The 21,284-nt window shown below is 38.8% G+C and overlaps 1 protein-coding gene across 1 annotated transcript; it reads right to left on the bottom strand.

Annotated features, from left to right (window-relative positions):
- Positions 1–1,384: 1,384 nt before the first annotated feature.
- Positions 1,385–20,708, bottom strand: Gtpbp10 (GTP binding protein 10). The gene is made up of 10 exons (XM_051152020.1): positions 20,593–20,708; positions 18,512–18,705; positions 17,339–17,430; positions 16,530–16,674; positions 11,935–12,008; positions 9,195–9,247; positions 6,872–6,979; positions 6,129–6,206; positions 4,782–4,905; positions 1,385–1,608 (listed from the first exon to the last, which is right to left on the bottom strand). Exons 1-10 carry the CDS (start codon positions 20,623–20,625, stop codon positions 1,400–1,402), a joined length of 1,110 nt encoding a protein of 369 aa, XP_051007977.1. The 5' UTR covers positions 20,626–20,708; the 3' UTR covers positions 1,385–1,399.
- Between the last annotated feature and the right edge of the window lie 576 nt (positions 20,709–21,284).

The raw sequence follows: 21,284 nt of genomic DNA on the forward strand, positions 1-21,284 counted from the left end.
GGCCCCCACCACCATGCTTAGCTGAGGGATTTTTTAAAGCTCATTAACTTGTTGCTTTTTGTAAAAAAAAAAAAAAAAAAAAAGTCAGATAAAATTACAGGGAACTCATTTGTGAAAAAAAAAAGTCATAAAAATTTCCATAAGAATAAGCATATAAGGTATTGACAGCAGCTTTCTCTGGGAAGGACTGAAGGGTCTCAGCAGACAGAAATGTCTTTTGCCTCATACTCCTATATACTGCTTGAATTTATTTTTTAAGTGAATATGTACATTTTATAATATATTTCTCTTAAAGGAAACAAAAATTTACTTGTAAATATTTTTTAATACTTCAAGCAGGAATTAATATTTTTAATACTTTAAGCAGGAATTAAGGAAACATATCTTCTTGGAAGGTAGGTTCACCCACCAATGATATGAATAATTTAATCTTTCTAAATGGCCAACATATGATGCCTAAATTTGAAAAGTAATGTAATAATAATAAGTAATGTAATAAAGAGGGAGTAGTTGTGAGAAACTTTAAAATCAAAGTAGTTTAGCCAGTGAGGACTCATGTTTCCTGAACAGTTGCCCTTTGATCCAATTAGCCATTAGCCAGACTGTGAGGCTGCACTCCCACCAATGGGATGAGCCCCAGTCACTACCCACATCAGGTCTACAATACTGAGCCTGCTGGTCTTGGTGTGCTTGCTGGCCCAATCAGAGTCTTGTGTAGACTTCATGCAAAAAGAAATCTCTTTGCTGTGGTAAAACCAGAAGAGGAGGAGGAGAAAAAAATCATCTTCCTGAATGATGACGCCTATATCAAGAAACTTACTGATAATTTTTAAAATGTGGAAAAAGCTTTTATATTAATATAATTTTACTACCATTTTTAATCAACACAAAATTATACAATTATCTTTATCACACACAGAATGTTTTGAAATACAGAATCAAGCTGTTTTAAAATATTTATTTTTTCAGACTTTTTTTGTGGTCAGAACACTTGAAATCTACTTTCTTACAAATTTTCAAAATATAAATACATACACTGTTCTAACTATAAACAACAAGGAACACAACAGAGCTGGAGAGCTTAACGGAAACTCTGTATCCCTTGACCAACATCTCTCAACCTCTACCTCCCGTTTACACTACAAGTAACCCACACTTTTCAGGACTTCTACCAGTTCAATTTGCTTTTAAGATTCACATGTAGGTGAGATCATGTGATATTTGTCTTGCTGGATCTGCCTGGCTTCTTTAAACATACTGCATCCTAGGCTCATCTGTGTTTGAAACAACATGATTCTCTTCTTCCTAAGAACCAAGTAATACTCTATCAATAGACTTTACTAGACTTAAATGCTGCCTTTTCTGGAAACACTAAGAGTGTGCTTTGCTGTGGCTCACTCTAAGATGCTGTGCTAGGAATCTGCAAGTTAAGCAACTGTTCCCTGTGATGTGCATCATTTTCTCTGTCATCCTGTTCATCCAGGGCTTTCCTCACACACTTCTTCAATTCCTCAATGCCTTCTCCAGTAACTGTTGAGACAGGGATGACATGCTGGAATTCTACAGCCTTCTCTGGAATCATGTTTTTTTCAAATAAATGCAGAAAATCTGAAACAAAGAACAGGTGATTTTCATTGCCTTTTTAAAAATTCAGTCAAAACTACGGGACTGACAACTTAGCACCTGGAACTCCGTCCCTGTTCTGCCCTAGCGAACAAGCTCTTGGGCAAGGATGGTCCTTAGCACATGGTGAGGACTTCATAAACAAGTGTTTAATTTAAACCAAATAAGGAAAAGTGTTAAATAAACCACGGCAATAATTAAATAATAAAATTTGTTTGAGAAGGCCAAATAAAATGAGGCAAAATAGATACTTTGAAGGTTTCCACAAAAACAGTGACATCATTTGGAACATTCCCGCTTCCCTTAGTACACATTTGCGTTTTAACTTCTCCCAGGCACAGGCTTCTCACTATTTAAATGGAGGCCAGGCTTCAGTTTTAAAACTGCAGCATGAGGCCGAATAGTTAATCATTTTATCTGAGTCTAATCAATCACTTAGGGGCTAACAGAGGCTACAAGGCTTTATCTTCTCCCTAACACCACAACAGTAGAGGATGGGGGCAGCATACTGACTGGATGGGCCAACTGCCATATAAGGCCAATGATATTAAGGGATGAAGACTATTAGGGAAGGTTGATGTCCCAAGACTAACTTACTAACGTAGGGACAGTTCTACCATGGACATGATGCAGGGGGATGATTCTCAAGAGAAGGAAAATGACTTGGTGCTGTTGATAATCCTAGTATGTAAAAGTCTGTTTTCCCCAGCTACCACAGTAACAGAAAGGAAAGAATCAGTATTCTTTAAAGGCAGGTGGCCGCTTGCCATTTGTGCATGGGGTCCTCTCCTAGACCCCAGAAGCTGAAAGCACCATCATTACAGGATAAGAGTCAGTTTTCCAAACTGTGGAGAGTCCCTGTGGTGGTTTGAATAAGAATGGCTTCTGTACCCTCATATATTTGAACCACCTGGTAGTATGGCTGTCTGAAAGGGTTAGGAGGCATGGCCTTGTTGGAGGAAGTGCGTTGTGTCGGGGCACATCTGTCTCTGTCTCGCTGTCTGTAGATCACGTTGTAACTCAGCTACTGCTGCAGTGCCATGCCTGCTAATTTGCCCCCATCATGATGATAATGTGTTGTGGTACTGTCTGGTGCTTTGTATTTGTTAATTGCTTGGCCAACAAGATCTTCACTGTTCTACAAGAAAACTTCATCGACACCAAGTGATGCTGTGTAACCTTGTCTCCGAATTATCCCTGATTGGTCAATAAATGCCTACATCTGGGCAGGGCAGAAGAGCGGTAGGGGTAGGTGGAGCTAAGGTCCGAGGGCTTGGGAAAGCAGAGGATCATGGAAGAGGAAGAGGAGAGACAGGAGAAGAGAAAAGAGTCATCATGGGTTAAACAGGAACTAGAAGCACGTGGCTGCAAGGAGCCTGCTCTGAGCATTGGTAAATAGAGAGAAGCAGCCCAGATGGAAACCATGTGCAAGTATTTCGGGATTTTGGATGGGAAGTGGCCCAGATAGGAATAATTAAAGCAAGTGGCATGTGATGTGGGGCTGGGAGATAATCAGATAGCTTAGGGGGTTAGTTTCTGTCCAGTTCCAGTGTACAGGCATATTAAGAATCTAATGGGTGTCTGTGTACTTTTAATAGTGGGTTAAATAGTAAATGCTGTAATAATTATATGCATTAATAGTAAAGATTAAAAGCATTTTTCTCAACAACAATAGACTAAGCCTCTGAAACTGTAAACAAGCCCCCAGGGAAATGCTTTCCTTTATGAGGGTTGTCAGGGTCTCTTCACAGCGATACAAGAGTGACTAAGACAGCCCCTCTAAGTTTCTTCATACAGTGGAAATATTTCCACTTACGAATTTTCAGACAAATACTTTTAGTCACAGGATTTATTTTCAGTTCACATAAACACAGGACCAAATGTTCTCTTCTAAAGACTAATAGTCTTCAGAGCTACGAAGTTAACGTTAATAAAACAAAAAACCTGTTTGAAACTGGCTCTGGGGCTGGGGGGCTGGCTCGGCAGTTAGGAGCACTAGCTGCTCTTCCAGAGAACCCAGGTTCAGTTCCAGCATGGCAGCCAAGAGCTGCCTGAAACTCCAGACCCAGAAGACCTGACACTTTGCACCAGACATGCACACGGTGCAGACATACATGCAGACAAAACACCCATACATATATACAATCTCAAAAAAGATAACAAGAAAAAAAAAAGTAAAACCCTACTAAGTTTGTTAAAATATACTGTGTACTAGTGAAACAAAGTTCCAGGGCTGACAAAACCTGCTAAGTTTAACAGACAGTTGTTGACTTTTCTCCTTTTACCCACATCTCCAGTATTTTGGTTTTGTTTTCTTTAAAAAAAAAGATTTGGTTTATTTTCAGCTACTCACAATGGTATATAACTTTAATTCCAGCATTCTGGAGGTATAGGAAGGTGGATATCTATGATTTTAAAGCTAGCCTGGTCTACATAGCGATTTCTAGAGTGTCAGAGCTACATAATGAGACCCCATCTAAAAATACAAACAAAACAAAACCCAAAAAACAAACAAGAAGTTTTATCTTATCTTTAGTTAAATGTATGACTGGGCATTGGGTGTGGAGACGTCTGTGTGAGCATGAGAAGCATCAGATTCCCCGGAAGCTAGAGTTACGGCTGGTTACCAGGCCCCTGACATGGATGCTGGAAACCAGACTCCGGCCCTCCACAAGAACAGCATGTGCTCCCAATGGCTGGGACGTGGCTCTTGGCCCTCTGTCACACTCTAGCCATACAAATTTCAGTTCTATAAAGCCTAACCTTTCTGACCTAAGCAATCTTTCTTTTCTTTCTCTAACTTAACTGCACTCATTCTGAGACCTGATAATGTTGGCTCAGTGCTATTTCAGGGCTTCATAAACTATGTGTTCTTTCTTCAAATATAGTTCCTTAGAGTTATAGAAACTATTACTTTTCTTCCTAATGATTTTTTTTCACTATCATTGGCTGTGGTAGTACATGCCCGTAATTCCAGTACCTGGGAGGTAGAGGCAGAAATTCATGGTGATCCTTAGCAAAACAGTGAATGTGAAGCAAGCCTGGGCTACAGGAGACTCAAAAACTTAACCCCTCCACCAAAGTACAAAAGCAGAAGTCCCCACCACGCTCTGCACACAGCTAGTCCCGCTGACAGATGAAGTGAATGCTGGCATTACCTTCAGGGCTCTGGAGCTGATTCATCAGTTCATGAAGTTTAACATGGGCATCCGGCAAGTCCATCTTGTTAACTGCCAAGAGTGCAGGTTTTGCCTGCAGTTCCTCTTTGTATAACTCCAACTCCTTTAAATAAAACAAATAACCAACTAATTTTATAACAATTTGTCTATCTGTCTGTTTTCCTGACACAGGGTTTCTCTGTGTAGCCTTGGCTGTCCTGGACTCACTTTGTAGACCAGGCTGGCCTCGAACTCTCAGCAATCTGCCTGACTTTGCCTCCCGAGTACTAGGATTATAGGCATGTGCCACCACTCTGGCTAACAGTATATTTATCATGATGATCTTTCTCTAACAGCCTGGGAAATCTACAGCCCGTTCATATCATCACAAGGCAATAAATCCCAATAACTATAAAACTAACAAAGCAAAGTCAGCAAATCCTTCTTGCTAAATATGAACAGAATGTTAACTCACATGACTTCCCAGAAGCAGCTCATTTTGTGCCCAGAGTCAAAGACAAGTAACTCTCAACAGATATAACTCATATGCTAATTATTACACCTGAATGTCTGAACGTCTGTTGCATTCTTGGAAAAGGTATATATATTTAAAAGTAAACTTCAATAAAGTCATGGGGGTAGCTAAAAGATTTTTAAAAGGTGGGGGATTTTTGGTCTCTTACTTTGAGTGGTTAGCACAGCACTCAACTGCCAGTAAGTATCTAGTCTAAAGCATAAGCAGAAGATCTGGTGATCGGTTACAGTCTGGGCAGCCAAGGCACCTTCACTGTGAGCGATGAGAAACGACGACAGCAGGTAAGCTCACACACTACCTCTCATGTTTAAATGCTAAGAAAAGTGCTGGGATAGCAGCTCAGTGGTAGAGTGCTTGTGTAGCATTCATGGTTGATCGTACCTCCAAAAGGAAGAAAAAAAGTGAGGAAAGTTTGTGAGTGGAGAATGTTTCAAGAAGATGCCAGAGCAGAAGAAAGATACGCTGTGAGGGGACATGGAGCACAGGAGGGTGTGTTGCCACGTAAGAGTTTGAAGAATGGGTAAATATTGAAGAACTAAAAACAGCAACTTTGATTTTTTTTTCCCCCCCTGAGACAAGGTTTCTCTGTGTAGCCTTGGCTGTCCTGGACTCACTTTGTAGATCAGGCTGGCCTTGAACTCTGAGATCTGCCTGCCTCTGCAGGGATTACAGGTGTGTGCCACCGTGTGTGTCTCTCAACTTTGATTTTTTAACTAATATAAAAAATTTTTTTAAAGGTGGTTATTCTGATTACTGTGTGACATGCCTACTTAGTGGGCTAGATGCTGAACACAGGAAATCAGAAAAGTTACCTTCATAAGAAGTATTATAGTTTCAAAGGCTGTTCTGTACGGAGTTACAGAAGAAAGCTGGAATCCAGAAATATCAATCTAAAAAGAGAGAAAAAACACAGAACATAAAATGGTTTGGTTTTATGTTTAGAAATGTTTTCTCTCAATAATTTAATAACTTCTCAATTTTAGTGACAATTTAGTCATTCAATGCAATATAGAAATTGAGTTGTTATAATAACTATAAGCATTACTATAAAAGGAGTCATTGATGAAAAACTAGATGACTGATATCAATACAGGCAATCTCATCCTGACTCAAGCATCACCAACTAAGAATGACAGATACTACATAAGAGTATGCCAAACTCTCAAGGAGTTAAACCTTGATACGATGGCCAAATGTACATACAATACAGTCGCAACAACATTCCCTCCCCCATATTATAAACAAATATTACCTACTGTATGGTCCCCCATTAAAACAGACTGGAGTGATATTTACTAGTACAGTCACATACTGCTTAATGCCAGGGCAACACCCTGAGGACGCAGCCAATGATTTTATCACTGTGTGAGCTCAGAGTGTGATCACACATCTGAGATGGCTGTGATGTAATCAGGTTCTGACACCATTTGGCACTACCATAAGATATATAACAGTCCATCAATAATAAAAACATGGTTTGTAGCACATTATCTTCAATCTTACTTACAAAGCATTACTAGGAAAAACATGTCACATTAATATGTATATGACTTACAACAAAAAGCAGCTGTTTGGTTCTCTCTAAATGCTTGAGGAATTTGTGGCCCATTCCTTTGTTCATATGTGCTCCTTCTATCAAACCTGGGAGATCAGCTACTGAAATCTAATACAAAATTAATGATTTGATGATAAAGAAAAAGAAATGAAACCAAGTTCAATTTATTCCCAAATTCTCAAATTTCACATATAGTTCCTAATCAATCACTCTATGACATCTTTGAAATAAACGTTGAAATCTTTTATTAGATATTTGAGTACTATTTTAACACATTAGTCTACCAATTTGTAGATACTGGGGGGTTAGTTTAATATTTATTACTTTAACTTGTACTTTACTAATAATGTAAGTATGTAATTTCCTTTTTTTCTCAACTCAAATGATGAATTAATTAGTGTGTGTAGATGTTTAGATTGTGAAGGCACACATGAACTAGAATACATGGATGGACACAGGACAACTCTAGGTAGTCAGTTTTCTCTTGCCACCTGTGGAATCCAGGAATTGAAATCATGTCATCAAGGCCGGCATGTAAGCTCCTCTACCTATAGAGCCATCACACTGACCCTGTTAGTCTGTAGTTCTATAAGCTGTATTGCACTTAAGAATTTTTTATAAAACCACAGCTTTTAAAAGAATTCATTAGGATTCACATTTAGCAAATACAGCTCTGTATTTTAAGGTTTATACTCCATTTGTAAATGGCTGCATTGTTCCTTTTCTGCTCACTTAGTGCCAGCAGGACTACTGGCTACTCCTACACAGTGAAACATGCACATCCTGCATCATCCTGCAGGTCACAACTATTAACAGTCGCTTCACACTTTTAAGCCTTGCTGTGCACCATCACCTAGCCAGGGCAATCCACAGGACATCCAGTGTGAAGTCTCTGGGAACCTGGCACAGTCTGTTACTACAGTCCCTAGCCCGCCCAGATGATTGGAGATGTGGTAAGGAAGGAGAAGCCCAACAGCCATGCTCAATGTGGAAAGAACCCTGAGTCTGAAGGGGGGCTCTGGCTGTATGATGGAGGTGTGTGCACATCAGAATTTCCTTCAGAAATTTCTATTGATATCCCTTAACATCAGGTATAATGTTATTTTCTTCTAAATATTGTTCATTATGTTCAACATATACTATATGCTGTGAGTTTATTTAGAATTTAATACTGTCTAATAGTTGGAGGTGTGTTGTGTTGTGTTTTGCAATTCTCTCTACATCACACCCCTGCCCAGGGCTCCTGAACTGTGCCTGAGAATTTCATCAACACTCACTCATCATTGCCATTCAAGGTCCATACTTCACGTGGAGTTCATCCCTGATCCTGTATATGTTGTACAATTTGACGAATAACTAATGCTTCATTAGTGATGGTACCACACGGGACAACTGCCTTATCCCAAGAATCCTCTGGGCTTCATCTACTCCTCCTTCCTTTCTGCTTTATCTTGGCAAAGTTGACCTTTTGGCTTTTGCCACAGTTCACCTTTACCAGAACATGAGGAGCTGAAATCGGGAGAAGACAGCCTTTTGGCTTCTTTATGCACTCAAGATTGTATGTTTTCCTGGCTTCAAAATCCATTAATTTTTAAAACTGACTATTCCATTCTCCAGATGTAACACAGTCCATTCACATACTCAGAATCTTGCTTGTTTCCAAGTTCTAGTAATTATGAATAAAGCTGCTAGAAATGTGAATGTGCAGGCTTCTCTGTATATATAAAGAAACTCTATAGTTCTTCCCTATAAAGAATATAAGCAAGCCTCAATGAAACCTTTTCCCTCAGAACCAGAAACAGCTTCCACAGAAGTACTATAATTTCTATAGAAAGTCCTTTCAAAAACTGGAGATTAACAACCCCCGTGGTGGTAAACCATGAATATGTACTAAGAACAGACTAGGGAAGACATAACAAAGACATAACAAAGACATAATTCTATAGGTATGAAGTGACCATAACAACCGGAAAAAAATAAAATTTTTGTTTTACTATTATAATACTGGGCTGAATTACTTTGTTCATAGTTTTACTTATCATAAAAAAAAAAAAGTCTGTTTGTTTTTTCCTCCAGGACTATAGATGCATGTAAATACAGAAGCCCTACTACCAGTTAAAAGCACATACTGTTCTCACAGAGCATTTGAGTTTAATTTCTGGCACCCAGGCAGCTCACAACTGCCTATAACTCCAGTGACAGTGAATCTGACACCCATCTGACTTCAAGCAAAAACATACACATGTATGTAAATAATAAAAAAATATCTTTTTAAAAAGTTCTACTACCAAAAAATAAATAAATAAATAAACAAAAGACCAACCTGTTTGAAATCATTGTACATAATCTTTCCAAGCTCAGGCCTTAGTGTTGTAACTGAAAGGAAAAATAGCAGTAAATTAAGGAACAAATAAAAGACTAATTATCAGAAAAATGTGAACACTATCTATAGAATGAATAATATCTATCTTCTGCATATTTAGACTCACTTTAATTTGCTGAAATGGAAGCTACAGTTATCTCTTTCATTTGCATTTTCCTTTAAAAAAGACAGAGACATCTGTGCTCTGGCCTAAAGTCCTACTGCATGGCCAGGGGCAGTTTAAGAATTTTGGGGGCCCAGAATTTAGGTTCTGATCACAATCACTGGTTTTGCAGTAAAAATTTTCTATCCTTTTTCCTTAAAGATTCATTACCTGTATGTATTTATGCATTTATTTGGGGGAGGGGACTTGCACATGGAATGGTATGCATGTGGAGGTCAGAGAACAACTTACAGGACTAATTGTCTCTTTCCACCAAATGTAAAACTGAACTCCTTCAGGCTTAGCAGCAAGTCCCTTTACCCACTAAGCTGCCTCACAGGGCCCAGTAAAATTCTCTGGCCTGCTCTCCTGAGCTGTTCTTATGCCTATCATTGCTATACTAGGCCTCTCCTGTGACTTTTTGTCTTTCCTTCTGTCAGAGCTAATCTGACTTGTCAACTTGACAAACCTGAAAAAAGGGGACTTCAATTGAAAAGTTACTGCCACTGGAAACATATTAAAGCATTAATGAACCTAGAGAGAGTAGTTAGTATTCTAGTGCAGTAGCTAGATGAGACACAGTAAAGGATAAGGTTAAAGTTATTGACTGAAAATAATATTGTATTTGCCATTATCATGCAAAAAAAAAAAAAAAACCCCCGACAGAATGGCTATTTTATTTATATTAATACATATTAATATTATTTTCCAGATTATTGCCATTCTATGGTATTTTTTGTTTAATAACGGCAAATATATCATAATCACTCAATACCTTTGATACACACACACACACACACACACACACACACACGTGTATGTTGCAGAATATTTTATCACACTGTGAACCCCAAGATTGTGTACTGGAAAACCTGTTTCTAGTTGTGCTGTGGCTCAGCCCTAGCACATCCTTTAATCCAAGAACTCTGTTTATTATAAACATGTAATTGTGTGGTTCAGCCCTAGCACAAAACATTGGTTCAAGAGCTTTCTGTAAACAGAATTAAATAATGTCAACCCTAGGTCAAGAGGCTGAGCAAGCAACCAGTTAATAGGGAATGAACATAGGGGAAAACCACAGAAAGTGAGAGGAAGTCCAGAGGACGGATAGAGAGTTGCACAGGAAGTAGAAAGGAGGGGCATTCAGTTTGGCTTTAACCCCAGCATCTGGCTTCTTAATCTTTACTGGTAAAATCCTATGTTTGGGATTTTGTTTAAAAACAACAAAAATGCGCGCGTGCGCGCGCGCACACACACACACACACACACACACCTTGATGGAGTAAGCCCTAGTCTACTGTGGGCAATGCAACCCCTGAACAGGTAGTCTTGGGTATATAGGAAGGGTAGCTGAGCAAGCCAGTAAGCAGGATTCCTCTGTGGTTTCTACTTCAAGCTACTGCCCTGAGGTCCTGCCTCGGCGTCCCTTGATGATGGGTTATAACCTGTAATCCAAATGAACTTTTTCCTTTGCCAATTGATTTGGTCATGGTGTTTATCACAGCAAGAGAAAACAAACTAGAACAACTCCGTTTTTCTTTTAAGGAGTCCCAGGTGGTGTAACAAACATTGGCCATGTAACTAATAAGAGTCTTAAATTAACTAATTCACCAAATTCTAAGTTTTGAATGGTTTATTTTCCAGATTACTGCCATTCTGTGGGGTTTTTGTTTGTTTGTTGTTTAATAATGGCAAATATTCTAATCATATACTCAGTCAATACCTTTAACCTAATTTTTCATTGTGTCTCATCTAACTAATGCACTAGCATACTAACTAGTCTTTCTAGATTCCTAAATGCTTCACACCAACCAATTTCGATATCATAGGCTAAGAGAACTTTTGGAAAGTCTATTTGATCCCTTGCATAGTCGTCTAAATATGCTAGAGAGTTAAGAGGATAAAGACAATCCACGTAGTCTCTCAGGTTAATCTGCCTTTGTCCTCACGCCCCTCCCTGTCCCTTACTTCATTTTCTCTAGACAAACTTCTGTAACTGCTGAGCCAAGGACAGGCTGCTTTCATGACTGAATGGCCTTTTCCTCTAGTCTAACGTCTGATTAGTCATAATTAGTATTCATGTCTCAGTCTAAGCACATTGCCTCAAGAGGCCTACAGCAGTTATCTATCCTCTAACAAAACACTTTCCTTCCCTTATATTTATTTATCAGTGATAGGCACACATAACTGATGTCACAACACTTCTGTTTACCAGCTTTTCTAGCAACATAGTCTAATATGGTTCCTAGAAATAAATTCTTATAAAATTAATAAAAACATTAATGTCTGTCTTCCCATGGTCTAACATGAGCTAAGTAGCTTTAAAATCCTATATAAACCAAGTGATTGTGTAACAGAGGAATAAATGCAGCAAAGTTCCTAACAAGGACAAGAAACTTTTGTGAGGACTGTAGTAGTCTGAAAGATAAAAAAGAAATGCATGGGTTCTCACTGCTGAGAGCTTTCAAACTAAAGCTAACCTCAGAGTTATGCAAAGAAAACTCATCTCACATATTGAAATATACCAATTATACTTACATGCATAATCTGCAATCGCAGGCCTTGCATGGGAAACTCGACTTAGTAAGGAGGATTTTCCAGCATTTGGGAATCTGAAACAATACATTATATGTGTGCGTTATAACAAATACCAGGATAACTAATAGTTGCATCTTTCTGAATTCCCAGCATTTCAAGTGTTTACTGCTCTAGTTGGTAGTGTGAACCTGGGAAAGCGAGGCCTAACAATGAGGTAGATTTTAAAAAGTCTCATGCACTAGCCAACTTTATTCAGAGGCAGGTTCAAGATCTTCTTGGCCTACAATTTCATGACCACCAGGGATATATAGAGAAACAGCCCCCTGCCCCTTTCTGTTTGTTTGTTCTGTGTGTTTTTGCTTTTCTCTGAGCCAGGTTTTTCTGTGTAGCTCTGGCTGTATTGGAATCAGCTTTGTAGACTTAATTCAGAGATCCACCTGCTTCTGTCCCCTCAGTGCTGGGATTAAAGGTTTGTGCCACTACCAACGGAATAATTTGGTTTTCTGTATAGGCCTGGTTTTCCTAAAACTCACTCTACAGACCAGACTAGCCTCAAACTCACAGAGATATGCCTGCCTCTGCTTCCAAACCAAAAAGAAAAAGAAAAAAAGGAAAAAAAGTAGAATCTTGACTATTTATGGAACTAAGATTTAGAATACAGGGATTTTACAGCTCAGTAGTAGAATGTACACTCTACATTCAAGAGGCATAAGAGTCAATTCTTCAATCTGTAACCACAAGATATTAAGTTTAAAAAATCTTGGAAACCTTGAGAAAAAATATACTTTATATAAATAAAGTACCTATTTTTTAAACTTATATAAACAAAATAAAACATTCAGGACTGGAAAAATGCTGTGGGGATAAGAAGAGTCTGCTCTGCTTCTGTAGAAGAGGAGTTCTGTTCCCAGCATCCATGCTGGGCGGCCCACAGTGCCTGCTGAGACCAGAAGAGGAAGCAGGAGGCCCAGGAGTCATAGATGGTTGTATTACCATGTGGATGCTGAGAATTCAACTCAGGTCCTCTGGAAGAACAGCCAGTGCTCCCAATGCTGAGCGTGCTCTTTAGTCCCACAATTCACTACCTTTAGCCAAACACTAACAAAACATTAATGTGTTCTGGATTGTGAACATTTTCAAATAATAGTATATATCTCTCCAGTTGTACACATATTTTTCTTACATTTATTTGTGTTTGTATATTTGAGTGTGGACATGCAATTGCCACAGTACATGTGTAGAAGGCAGAGGATAGTTTTTAAGAGCTGGTTTTCTTTATTCGCCATGTAGGTTCCACACATCAAAGACAAAATGTCAGGGTTTGCCCAGAGCCATCTCAATGGTCTCTTGATAACTTTTTAAGACAAATTTTTGCAAAGTTAATTATAATTGCAACAAATTAGAAGTGATATAAGTGTCACTGGAAAGTTGGCTGGGTAAACTATGTATTAACCGTTGAAAAGCTGTTCTTAATGTCATGCAGATTAAAAATTGATCACTAAACTATGAAAAACAACCTTAAAAAAAAAATCAAGGCATAGTTTATTAGTCAGGGTTCTCTAGAACAATAAAACTTATACCACCCAGTACTTGGAAGAGGACTTAGACTAAGGTGAAGATGGAACTGAAAAGCCCAGTAATTCAATTAGTAAGCTGAAAGGGCAATAGAATGAAACAAACAGAAGACAGAATATTGGGAATCGAAGATAAACTTGAGGATCTAAACAAAATAGACTAGGAATATGAAAAATTAAAACATAGAGTAGGGGAGTCAGGAACACTCAGGAAATGTGGGACATCATAAAAAAAACTTTCTATTATAGGCAAACTTTCTAATTATAGGCATAGGCGAGGGAGGAGAATCCCAAATCAACAGCGTAGACCAGAGCTTCAATGAGATCACAGTTAAAAACTTTGCCAAACTAAGGAAAAACACAACCATAAAAATACAAATAACACATGGAACACCAAAGAGACAAGACTAGAAAAGAAAGACTCTATGGCGTATCGTAGTTAAAAAGGCACTAAGTATACAGAACCAAGGAAGCACATTGAAGCGTTCAAGAGAAAAAGCACAAGCTACATGTAAAGAAAACCTCATCAGAATAACAGTTGCTTTCTCAAAGGAAAAATAGAAGGCCAGAGTAATGCATTCCACATCCTACAAGACTACAAAGGCCAGCTTATCTGTCATAATTGAAGGATAAAGAAAAACCTTCTTTAAAATTTCTAAAAACTAAACCTAAAAAAAATACAGGAAGCAATATTCAGGCTGAAGAAAGGGATGAGCACAAGAGGCTGTGGAAGGAAATATGAGAACATAAAGTACCACTGAAAAGACAGACAACCACACAATGACCATTCAACACACATCTGAATAATAACTTTAAATATCAATGCCCTCAATTCCTCAATCAAAAGACACAGGCTGACTGACTGAATGGATCAAGAAATAAAATTCATCTATATGCAGTTTAAAGGAAGCACACCTTATCTTTAAAGATAAGCCCTGTCACAGAATAAGGGGAATGTACAACAGTACCCCAGTCAAACAGGACCACGAAGCAAGCGAGAGTCACATCTTAATAGCTGACGAAAATAGACTTCAAACTAAAACTAATCATAAGAGATAAGAAGGGACACTTCATTCTAATCAAGAGACATTACTATCCTAAACATGTATGTACCAGATGCTTGGGAACCCAGTATCATAAAATATGTACTTCTGCGTTTAAAGACAGATTAACATCACTCCATTAATAGATGATTTCAATGCTCCGTTTTGTCTACTACACAGATCATCTAGATAAATATTAAACAGAAACATCAGAATTAATTAATCTACATCATATATCAAATGGACTTTAACAGATATTTACAGAATATTCCACTCAAACACAAAGAATATATATTTTACTCAGCAGCACACAGACACTTTTCTAAAATATTCATCCTGGGACACAAAACATACCTTTACTAATTCAGAGATTGAAATAACTCCTTGTATCCTATCTGACCAACGTAATAAAATTTAAAATTCAAAGCAAATAAATTTCTAGTAAATACACAAACTCATACAGATTAAACAACTCATTTCTGAATGATGAATGGGACCAAGAAATCAAGAAAGAAAAAAAGGAAGTCCTATAACTAAATGAAAATGATTTGTGCTATCATGAGGGTGTTGAGAACTAACCCAGGTCCTCTGCAAGAACATCAAATGCTCTTAACCACTGATCCAGCTCTACAGAAACACACACACACACACACACACACACACACACACACACACACACACACACATTATATAACAAATATATGTAGCTTTTACATCATCTAAGGCATATAATATGTAACATGCAAATAATGCAAAATAAGAATTCAACGGTCATGCCGGGCGTGGTGGCGCATGCCTTTAATCCCAGCACTCGGGAGGCAAAGGCAGGCAGATCACTGTGAGTTTGAGGCTAGTCTGGTCTACAAAGCGAGTCCAGGATAGCCAAGGCTACACAGAGAAACCCTGTCTTGAAAAAAACAAAACAAAACAAAACAAAAAACAAAAAGCAAAAAACAAAAAAAGAATTCAACGGTCAACAAAGAGGCTATTATAGTTAAGTTTTACAGGAATCGAAAGTTACATGCAGAGCCAAGGATGGTGACTGTGATGTTTACTTTTAATTGTCAACCTAACACAATCTAGAATCAGGGGAGAGGAGTCTCAGTAGGTGATTATCTAAATTAGGTTGGCCTGCAGCTAAGTCTGTGGGAGACTATCTTGATTGTATTGGCTGACATGGAAAGACCTAGCCTGAGAGTGGGTGGCAGCATTCCTTGGGTTTGATTTCTAGGCAGTATAAAGTGGATGAGGTCCCGGAGAGCATACATGTGCATCTACTGCCTGTTGTCTTACTTATTTTTCTCTTGCCATGACAAAATACCATGAGCAAGGCACTTTATAAAAGAAAGAGTTTAATTTGGGACTCACTGTTGCAGAAAATTAGTCTGACCATCCTGACAGGCAGCATTGCACTGAAGGAGTATCTGAGAGTTTACATCTTGAACCACAAGCATGAGGCAAAGAGAAGTAACTAAGAGTGGTGTGGGCCTTTGAGAGCTTAAAGCCTGCCCTTGCAGTGACACACCTCCTCCAACAGGCCACGTCTCCTAATCCTTCTCCAACAGTTCACTGCCTGAGGACCAAGTATTCAAATATATGAACCTACAAGGGCTGTTCCCATTACAACCACCACACTTGTAACCCCAGCATCTGAGATGCTGAAACAGAAGGTTTAGTCTGAGGTTGGTTAGGAATGTCTGGTAATTTCCAAACTAGCATGTACGACATAGAGACCCAAGAAGGACAGAAGCAAGGAAGGGAGGAAGAAAAGAAACTGAATACAGACTTTTTATCACAGAGATATACTGTTAGAATTTGTGCCTCGCCTCTTAAATTTTTAAGAGTCAGTTGTACTTTTAGCACAAAGCACTAACATACAAACCATATAAACTAGAAATATTCACGGCCCAAACTTCCACTTATTTGTGGTCTTGAACTGTCTTCTCGAACACAGTCTAAGAATATAAATGACACTTACCCTACTAGGCCGACATCAGCTATGACTTTTAGGTCAAGGTGAATTACTCGCTTCTGGCCTTTCAAAGGTAAGAAATTTGTATGTAATTTACCACCGAGGCCACCTTTAGCAACTAGAATTCTGTCTTCTTCTTTATTGAGTTCTCCTTTAAGAGGAGAGAAAGACAACAAACATTAGTAAATAAAACCAAAAATATGTTTTGTTTTGGGTTTTGTACAAATATATGTCATGAATTCCAACTTAGAAATCTATAGGGCTAAACTGTAAGATTTAATATCTTTAAAAGTATAACCCTTTTGAAACCAGCTCCCTAGGGCTGGCTCAGAGGTAAAGTGTTTATCTAACATGGAAACAAGGCAAAGAAATCCTGACTCCAGAAAAACTTTTTTAAGTAGCTAAAGGGAAGCTGATTACTCTTAAAATCAGGAGTATCCTCACCTCTTTAAAGCCATCTTAAGTCAAGCAGTACACTTTTGGATATATTTTAGATACATTTAAAAAATCTTTAATAAGCTTGTAGCTGGAGTTTATAAATGTTAAAAAGGAAAACCTTTCTTCTGTGAAATGGCTTGGTGTGTTAAGTTACTGCCACCAACCTTGATGAACTCACATGATGGGAAGAGAGAACTGATTCCTGAAAATTGTCCTCCAACCTCCGTGAGTTTTGTGTCACAACACACAGAATAAATAAATAATGTAATTTTAATGTTAAAGAACATTTTCTTCTGCAAGTTAAGAAGTTATTTCCTGGATTCATTTTTGGAAAATGTGCTCACTACTCAGAAGCTTAGAAGCCACAGAACACTCACCTATGACTTTACCATTTTCATCAGTCACTGAAATACCCACAGGCACAGGGATTTCACAGTCTTTTCCTTTGGAGCCCTTCAGTGCACTAACTCTACAAAAAAAACAAAAACAAAAACAAAAACAAAACAACAAACAAACCAACAAAACACCACTAAATTAAATGATTTACAAAGGCTCACTAGTACAGATATTAAAGGTTAAACACTAAGAAAAGATTATTCTTATTTTTTTAATTTCATACTGTGTCCTATAAAAATGGGCATAAACTGTTATTAAGTTAACCACTAAAAGTCATTTCAACCTGAAATGAACTTATTGACATCTGAAATACAAAGATGGCTGCTTCACTATAAGTAAAGAAGAAAACCCCAGAAAAATGTCAATTGTCTAAAAAACTGACCAGAACCAGCAGTGCTTAAGTTATAAGAAGCTAGCTGGCTACTTTAAAGATGCTATAATGAAAATATGTTGGTATAATATTTTAGTAGTAACTCCACTTGTAAGAATTTGTCAAAAGAATTTGAACATGTGAGAGTCCCTACACAGATATCATCACTACACTGTGCGTATGGCAATAAAAACAAAACAGAGCAAAAAACCAGGGTCAACATTCGCTTAAAGGGGCAAAAGGTCAAATGTTAATTGCGAATCTGTGATACACAGCTTTCTGATTAAGATTTAGGCATGAAAAGGTTAATACAAAGAGGAGGTTGTAAAATATTGTGCTTTCATATTATTTCTTTATGCTGGATCTTATATACAAATGCATAATTGCCATTTTGTACAACACAGAAATGTATTAGAAAAGTCAAGTCAAAGCAAAGAGTAGTTATATCTGGGTGGAAGAATTATAAATGAAAGGCTTTTTATGGTGGTGAGTTGCAGTGCCATTGCTGAAACTCTGCCCAGGGGAAGTCTGGAGGAAAGTGGGACTCAGATCATAGCTAGTCTCACAGAAGACATGCAAAAGGGAGACTGGAAGAAGAAACCGGCAAAGGTCAAAACCAACAAAATAGTCATGTGAGATTTTTGCTTGATTAATCACAAAAAATAACAAGTTATTAGTAATATATTATATTTGTATATAAAAATGTTAGTAACTATATTCTATACTGTTTTCCCCTGAGGAGTTTGATTCTCACGAAGCTAAAAATCATTGCATAAGCACTTACCGACTGTTTGCTCCTCCTCCAGCCGCAAACCGTTTCTGAGGATATTTGTTTTTAAGCTGCTTTAAGGTCATATTCTTTTGGGCTACGACCCAGACATCACCACCTTTTCCACCTTCTCCCCCCAAGCGAGGGTAGCCCATTCCACCACTGCCTCCCTTGGTGAAGATTCTTACGTTATCAATGAAGTTCCCATACTTGAAAAGAGAGAGAGTATATTTACACCACATGTTCTTATCAACTTAACAGTTCTGGTTTCACTCTCCTGAGGCTTCTTTGCAGAAAGAATCAAAGCTTTCAGTATAGCAACTCTATAGCCTTTTCTTAGATCACCTCCTTTCCCCATCCCCCTTTCTTAGGACCCTCTCCTTCGATGCTTAATAGATTCACCTATCCATGCTCTTTCTCCTGTCCTCATTCTAAACCTCTCCAGGGGGAATCTCAGTAGGGACCAGTCAACTCTCACCTAGGAAAAATATAAGCTTTTGCTGGGCGTGGTAGCACATGCCTTTAATCTCAGCATTCGGGAGGCAGAGACAGATAGCTGTGAGTTCGAGGCCAGTCTGGTCTACAGAATAAGTCTAGGGCAGCTGAGACTAAACAGAGAAACCCTGTCTCAAAAAACAAAACAAAACACAACAACAACAACAAAACCCAAGCTTTTAATAGTTCAAAACAACTGAAAGCAGAACTGTATTTCATTTACATTTGAAGCCCTTTAGATAAGTAACTTGTTGGTGGGTATCAGTGAATAATCCCACCAAAACAAAATTTTAAAAGCATCAACAACAAAAAAAATCTATTCCCCCATATAATTACCAGTTTATCTGCTCACCAGGATTGAGCAAATGGATGGCTTGCTTTTTACTGTAATTTTTGCTTTCCCAAAACCCTAACTCCTTTCCGGTACCACTGTCCCCTTAGAACCGTGACTGTTAACTCCAAATGGCCTTTCCATGTTTCATCATCCATTTGTAATACATCCACCACCATGAGCCAAGAGCATCTTTTTCCTCCTTTAAATGAACCTGATGTGTTTTCCTCTACTCAGAAACAATCATGGCTTTGGGGTTTTACTGCTTATGAGATAATAAAATTCATAGTACTGTCTTCAAAGCCCTCACCCTATCTTCCCAGGATTATTTTTGTTTGCTGTAAGTTCCCCCATTCTCTGCACAGTCTCTCTGCCACTCTACTCACGCCTTTTCCTCTTCTTACCCTATCACCGTCCTTTTCCATCATAAACCCACCACTTTCTGGTGTCGGATTTTCAATGTATTTCCAAAATAATAAAACTCAAATATGGTTTCTGGCTTAATGATCTGAGGTACCCTTGGAATACTGCTCTCACTGACTCTTGCTCTGACTTTGCTTCCTCAGAAATTGGATTAAACCTTCTGACGTCTTACTCTGCATTTAGTTTCCCTCACTAAATCTGTAACTTCGTATAAAGCTCTTGGGTATAACCCCAGGCTTCCAAATTACAGAGTAATCCTTTATATTAATATTCACATTTCTGGTAATCTGACATACTTTTGGATACCAAAAATATCTGGGGGCTTAAAAACCTGAAGATTGACGACCCCGATATACTAGTGCTAAGGGTTTTGAAAGCTGTATTCAATATATGACCTTTTCTTTACTTCCTAGATTCGTCAATTTTATTAACGAATCTCTTTTGTAAGGAGATTAATGGCTGTTAGTAACAACATAATGGCTTATGTATGTAAGATGACTTCTAGCTTTCAAAAACCATTACTAGTTAGTTCATTTAGATTTTTTTTTAACTGAAGCTGTTGAGAATTGTTATAAAAATGACAGGCACTAGATATCTCTGTAAGAGGCACACCAATTACACCCTTAGGCTTCCAGAAAAAGTCTTCAGAACCACAGGCAGGTACCCCAGTTCTCCTCCCACATGCTTGGGGAATTTTTTTAAAAGGAATTCTCCAAAGCCGGACCCCAAACAGGCCTAAGCAAACAGAGACACATTCTTCTCCCAGGACAGAGGGATCCGAGGAACGACAACCCGGGAGGAGAGCGGCGAGACCCCAAAGCTGGGGGAGAGGACACCCGACACGGACCTTTCTCAACAACACGCAGCCGCAGCGCACCATGAGCTCGAGGGGGGTGGACTCCCTGCCGCCGCAGAACCCGCACAAGTTTTGGTTAGGTGCGCCTTCTGACGTCACTACTGGTCGCCGAGGTGACGCCTCAGCGGATCTGCGCGTGCGTGCTTTAGTGCGTTCGCGGAAGACTGCCGAGCGCTTTGGGATTTCTAGGTGTCTAGGGGTGGAGGAAGCCGAGTGAATGCAAAGTCGAGATGGGTATTAGTTAGTAGAGGGCCAAGGAACAGTAGGACTCAAGAGTAGGAACCTCTGGAGCTAACGTTTTGAGCGCAATGCGTTGGCGACTGTCCTGCTTCACACACATTTTTCTGGTAGCCGAGGTGCTAGGATTTTCTGTCGGGTGAAAAACCCTCCAACAGGAGTTAAACCAAACGTGTCAAGGACACCGAGAGCCCTATGAGACCGCTGGGTGACGACCTGAGTAATCTCTAGCCAAGGCTTTACCTTCAGGAACCAGTCACTGAAAACTTGTAGCACAGACGTATTGGAAGAAGTGTGCCGATCTTAGGTCTTTAAGAAGAGTCAGGCAGCCAAGAGTTTTCACCTGTCCTTTGAAGGCGTTGTTAGAACATGAGAGATTACCATTCCTTAGTTTGGAGAAGAAACATGAAAAAGAGATGCATATCAGGTCTCACTCACCACCTCTC

This window comes from Acomys russatus, chromosome 10 (genome assembly GCF_903995435.1).
Source record: "Acomys russatus chromosome 10, mAcoRus1.1, whole genome shotgun sequence".
NCBI lineage: Eukaryota > Metazoa > Chordata > Mammalia > Rodentia > Muridae > Acomys > Acomys russatus.

Excerpts from the sequence above, each read along its gene's own strand:
- Gtpbp10 (XM_051152020.1), bottom strand. The coding sequence starts at position 20,625 with ATGGTGCGCTGCGGCTGCGTGTTGTTGAGAAAG. Across the intron at positions 9,248-11,934 it reads TGCGATTGCAGATTATGCAT|TTACAACACTAAGGCCTGAG; the intron begins GTAAGTATAATT and ends TTTTCCTTTCAG. Across the intron at positions 6,207-6,871 it reads CCAAACAGCTGCTTTTTGTT|ATTGATATTTCTGGATTCCA; the intron begins GTAAGTCATATA and ends CTCTCTTTTTAG.